General features: G+C 29.3%; 1 protein-coding gene across 1 annotated transcript; it reads left to right on the forward strand.

Moving 5' to 3' along the window:
- The first annotated feature begins 307 nt into the window (after positions 1-307).
- Positions 308-4,855, forward strand: LOC136975813 (BTB/POZ domain-containing protein 6-like). Its single transcript, XM_067270960.1, has 3 exons — positions 308-385; positions 2,070-2,311; positions 4,243-4,855. Exons 2-3 carry the CDS (start codon positions 2,070-2,072, stop codon positions 4,853-4,855), a joined length of 855 nt encoding a protein of 284 aa, XP_067127061.1. The 5' UTR covers positions 308-385.
- The last annotated feature ends 642 nt before the right edge of the window (positions 4,856-5,497 follow it).

Raw genomic sequence — 5,497 nt, forward strand, 5'->3', positions numbered from 1 at the left:
AGAAAATGTTCGCCTTATAAAAATCGTCTTATACGAAACTGGAACGAAAACAAAGATATTACAGAGATAGAAGAGTAAATGTAAAATAAACTGATTTATTATTAATTCTTTATTGAATAAATTATTCTAATTGAATTTTGTTTCATTCACAAAAGTAACTTAATTAAATTTCAGTTATAAAATCGAAAAATGATTTGTTCAAATGAGATTCATTGGTTAAATATTTTAAAAGAAAACAATATCTGATTGGCTGTCGACTTCATTATAATTACAGTAATTTATATATAAGTATGTGTAGAGTCGACTGAAACAACGTAAAGATCTTTTAAATACGGCGAATATTTCAGCAAGAATTTCAAAGAAAATTTCACTTTTGAGTTAAACAGTAAGTAAGAAAATTAGTACTCCATTAGTAATTTACGATTTACTTGGTAGTATTTTAGAATAAATTAATATTTGCATATACTAGAATCTTTATATTTTCATATTACTTTACTTAACAAATAAATCCAGCAGAGTTTTATCTGAATTAAATTCTGAAAATTATCTTAACTTTTCGATAAATAATATCGTGAATATTCTATATACAGGACACTTACAATATATTCATTCTAACGCATCTAACTCTTAATAGTTAATTAAGAAAACATTAAAAAATAATGTTTTTCTTTTATTCATTTATTAAATATTGTGTTTTATTTGTTCGAAAATGAATATCAGATTAGATTATAAAAAATTTACTAAGAATGAGATGTACTGTTGCATAGTTACGCTTTACTTTCTGTAACCTGGGCTCTAGTTTGCTGTGTAAGATCTACTTGCGAGATACGACTCGTGATGCAAGATGGAATAGGTATATCTCCATCTCGCTGGAACTTCTCACTATCCTATGGCCAAGAATGAAGTGTTGACAAGCCTCTAGCAGCAGCTCACCCTAGAACAAAAACATTTCCCCTAGAAATCGAAAGATGAAATAAAAATCGAAAAGATACTGGATGTAATGTCCAACCGAACTTTTGGTTTCAAAATCCACTTTTGGTCGAACCTTAGCAGGACGGATCAGACTACTCGATAATAGGCGAGACAGACTTTTCTCGGTTGTGAAGACGGTGAAGCTAAGGGGAGAGGAAATGATTCAGGAGAGATATACCTTGCCTCTTACCAGTTGTGCGTTGTAATCGTGGTGTTTTGGTTATGATACCGTGGCGGTATCAGAATACAATATATTTTTTATTCTGTGGCTGTAAATTTCTGTTTCCATTCCCTTCTGGAAATCACTTCTTGACCGCTAGACTAAAAATTTTCCTTTAGATCCAGGGGAAATTCTTGGCAACACTGTAAGGCGGTTAAGTCGTTAGCCTACCGATCTGGGAGATCCGGAATCGAGTCCGAATTAGTACTCCCTAAGAGTTTTTGATGGCGGAGTCTATCTCGAATATGTCAAACTTTCAAAGTTTTTCGAACGTTAAACATTTCAAATTTACGACTCCACAAAAATCTATGTATTTATTCTCTCACAAAATCATTAGATGTATACATACAGTATATTTTTTTTCTAATTTTTGTGTTCGCTTCCATAAAAACAGTCGTGTCTTTTGCGAAAAGAGATGACTGTTTTGAGGAAGGAGTATGTTTTTATAAAAAGTCTTTGTCAGAAGTGTTAGACGCTACGTGTAACAAAATCGCCATGTGAATGAAACAGTGAAGATTGGAAGTTAAGAGCTATTTAATCGGAGATCGGGGAAATTTCAGTCTCGTTGTACTCTTTCTGACAATATTTTCTTCTCGACGGGTACTCATTCTATTCAATATTTTATGTCGTAAATGGAAATAAGGTAGAAAATGAATCGTTATATCGAAGTTAGAATACTCGTTAATAAGGGCCACACAGTATGGGATTTAAAAAACTATATATATATAATTTTTTTGGTCTATCTTTGTGACCATTTATACAAAATCATTCGCAGTAAATATTTGTTAATCATAAAAATAAATTTTATATGTATATAGTAACAAACTACATTCAATTAAAGCCAAATACCAGTACTAACTTATTTTTCGTTTTCCAGATGTCCTGGCAATCAAATGATTTTGACATAAAAGAAAGATTGTCACATCTTATGACAGCTAGACAAATGACTGACGTTACTTTAATTGTTGGCCAAGAAAAAGAGTATTTTTCGACCCACTCTCTGCTTCTCTGTATACACAGTGAGGTGTTTTATGCAATGTTCTATGGTCCATTGGCAGAGGAGAGAAAAGATATTGCCTTGCCTGAAGATGACGTTAAAGCATTTCGCGTTTTCATAAAGTAAGTTGCACTGAACTTTTGCGAAGTGTTTTTAATAATTACTTATTATTTATAATTACGAAAAAATAGTTTTATGAATTTAATTTTGACATTTTACAGAATTATTGCAATTAAAGTTTGTTAAACTCTTTTTCTTCCTCGTTTATAAAATATTTCTAAGCAGAAGTGACAAGTAATGATTTTTTAAATATATAAGTAAGAAATAATAATTATGCAATGGCTAAGACTTTGTTTCAGATGTAATAGTGTATAAAATGAATTTTAGAAATTTATACGCAAGTTTACTTTTCTTGAAAAAATGAAAAGTTTGTTGGAGAAATAATTTAAAGGTATTTTGTATCCAAGATAGAAATGTAAGAAATAATCATAAAGATAAGTTTTTATGAAATTTTTAATCGGGAAGGATTTATTACGATTCAAATCTAAATTTAAGGATATAAATTCGAATATCTTTGGCACGATGCTCACACTTGATATCGGTTATTAATAGTCTAGCAATTCAGGGATCATAATACAAAATCGATTCGTCAGCGCAGATGATCAAGAATTTGTTGTATTTAGACCAACGTGAATTATCACATTTAAGTTTTCAATATATAACAATCTAGCAATGTGTTTCTGTTTTTAAGGAAAAAATATTTTGTGTTCTTCAAACCACCAGTGATAGATTCGTTGTACGTTGGGTTGTTTGAACTATGCTATTCACATAGTTGGTAGCTGCAGAATAAACGAAAACATTTAAATAAAACTGCGGATTATCTTAATTCAGCATTGTCTTTGTCTCAAAAATAGCTCAAATTTTGAAAAATTCGATGCTTGGTGTTTTTATAACTTGTATTCTGAAGATGATCCATTATGATGACTGAGAACGATTGTTTCAAATGAAATTTTTTGCTCATCGTTGAAATACGACCCTCGTGTTGTTTTATCTTACCAATGAACGTTATTCGTTTATGTTGCATAACAGTTGTAATGTGCGAACATAATACAAAACTTTATTAGTTTTTAGCTTAGCTATCTGCTTTCTTTTTAAAATGCAAGCTATACATTTTCTCAAAGTACTTTTGAAATTTCGAAATACAAATATTTCGATTATTGTCATTCTTCTTGACTGTATTTTATTCACAGGATTGAAAAACTAACTTGTAGAATCATAAATGTTTTAGAATTATTTCAATTTCAATTAGATTTAAAAATATCTAATATCCAAAATGCATATAATCATATAAATTATGTGCTAAGTGTACAGTACATTGAACATACGACAGTATATATTTTTCATGTTCCATATTCACTAAACAGTTTAAATTTTATAGACAAAATAATCTTTACAAGAAAACTATTCTATGAGTTTCAACCTATAATACAGAAAGATATCCTGATTATACGCAGATCATATCAAATTAATCAGCATTAAATAAGAAATGTAATGGTTATTTCACAAAATCCAAATTAAAAATATTGATAATAAGTAGTCCATGTAAACTATATTAAATTGATAAAATAAGGCAATCTGTTTCCAAAAAAAAAACTTCTTATGGTAAACTGGGTTTCATTTTGGCATTAGAAACGTAAAAATAACTACACGATCAGCCTGTTGATCGGGCGATTTGTAGGATTATTTAGAGGTTTAATAATCCCCATTCATAATTTCTACCTGTTTGCAATGAATATCTACTTCATGAATTCTTGTTTACTATCAAGAATTATAAACTTTGATTTAATTTTTAAAGTATTACAGAAAATCATAAAACAATACATCATGTATTAAGTAATTCGAGAAAATTAACATAATTTCCAACAAGGAATTATAAATTAAACTAAAAAACATTCGATCAGTGTTAAAACTGTATTAGAAGTGTATACGTCTTTAAAAATTGAATTTTAAATGTATAACGTATGTATATTAAAATAATTGTTTATTTTTTCAGCTATATATATACAGATGAAGCGGCATTACAATCAGTGGATGAAGCCATTCGTTCGTTATATTTTGCAGAAAAATATATGGTAACGCGTATGAAGAAGCAATGTATATCATTTCTTATAAATATGATATCGGCAAATACGGTTCTTGAAATATACGAAGAACTATCTTTTCTTCAGGAAAGCGAATTAATACCTAAATGTTGGAATTATATAATCATGAACACGTCACAAATTATTAAACAAGAGTACTTTCAACATGTGAAATATGAAACTATTTTGAAGATTGTATCCAATGATATTTTAACATTGCAATCGGAATTAGATATGTATGACGCCGTCATAAAGTGGGGTAAAAGAAGATTCCAAGATCAATCTCCTGAGGATCTTCGAAAAAAATTAGAGCCGTTGTTGGATCAGATCAGATTTTTAAGCATGACCTCTGCAGAGTTTGCTGAATCTCCGTGCCAAGATGGCATGCTTACTAAGGATGAACAGCTTGATATACTTAGAGAAATTGCCACCAGAAAGAATTATGGAAGTAACAATATACATGATCAATGGAGAAAGCCAAGAAAGAAAAAAATTAGTAATGGCATTGTTTTTAAAATCCGTTAATTTAAATTGAAAAGTTTTTTAGCACGCTTAACAGTAGTGGAGAAGAGCTTATGTTATGACTTTTGTTCATCTGTCAGATTTACAAACGTTGGAAATTAGGCTTATAACTTAAACCTAAACTCGATCAGCAAGAAAATGAAAAAGTGGAAAATTGTTTTTGTATTCGGAATTTTAAAATTTTTACAGTGAATTTTTTTAATGTCAATGGAGTCAGATCTTACATGCACCATCAAATTTAAGTGTGTAGTAGCAATATCTTTGTAATATCACCGATTAGAATAATGCGAATCCATCTGAAAAATCCATGATCCGTAACAATTTATGTTGCATTTCAGCATTGGATGAGATAATGGAAAATCAGTTTATATTGATTATGGTCTTTGCTTTCATACTCAATACATATTTTTATATTGCACTTTATAGTCACGATAAGATTAAAATGTTCTTAGTATAAATTACATTATATCACATTGTAAAGGTGTAATCAAACACTTTAATATTAAAAGTTCTTTTTGTACTTGCAATTACATAAATAATTATGTTCCTCTATTATTCATAGAAACAAAAGTACAAAAATGTCAGTGTTTACACACAACATTAATTTCTGAGAGTAAAGTTTTCTTATTGTATAGAAATAAGCGA

The sequence above is a fragment of the Centruroides vittatus genome, unplaced genomic scaffold (assembly GCF_030686945.1).
Source record: "Centruroides vittatus isolate TY-2023 unplaced genomic scaffold, ASM3068694v2 contig_388, whole genome shotgun sequence".
NCBI classification, from domain to species: Eukaryota; Metazoa; Arthropoda; class Arachnida; order Scorpiones; family Buthidae; genus Centruroides; species Centruroides vittatus.

Excerpts from the sequence above, each read along its gene's own strand:
- LOC136975813 (XM_067270960.1), top strand. The coding sequence starts at position 2,070 with ATGTCCTGGCAATCAAATGATTTTGACATAAAAGAAAGATTGTCACAT. Across the intron at positions 2,312-4,242 it reads GCATTTCGCGTTTTCATAAA|CTATATATATACAGATGAAG; the intron begins GTAAGTTGCACT and ends TTATTTTTTCAG.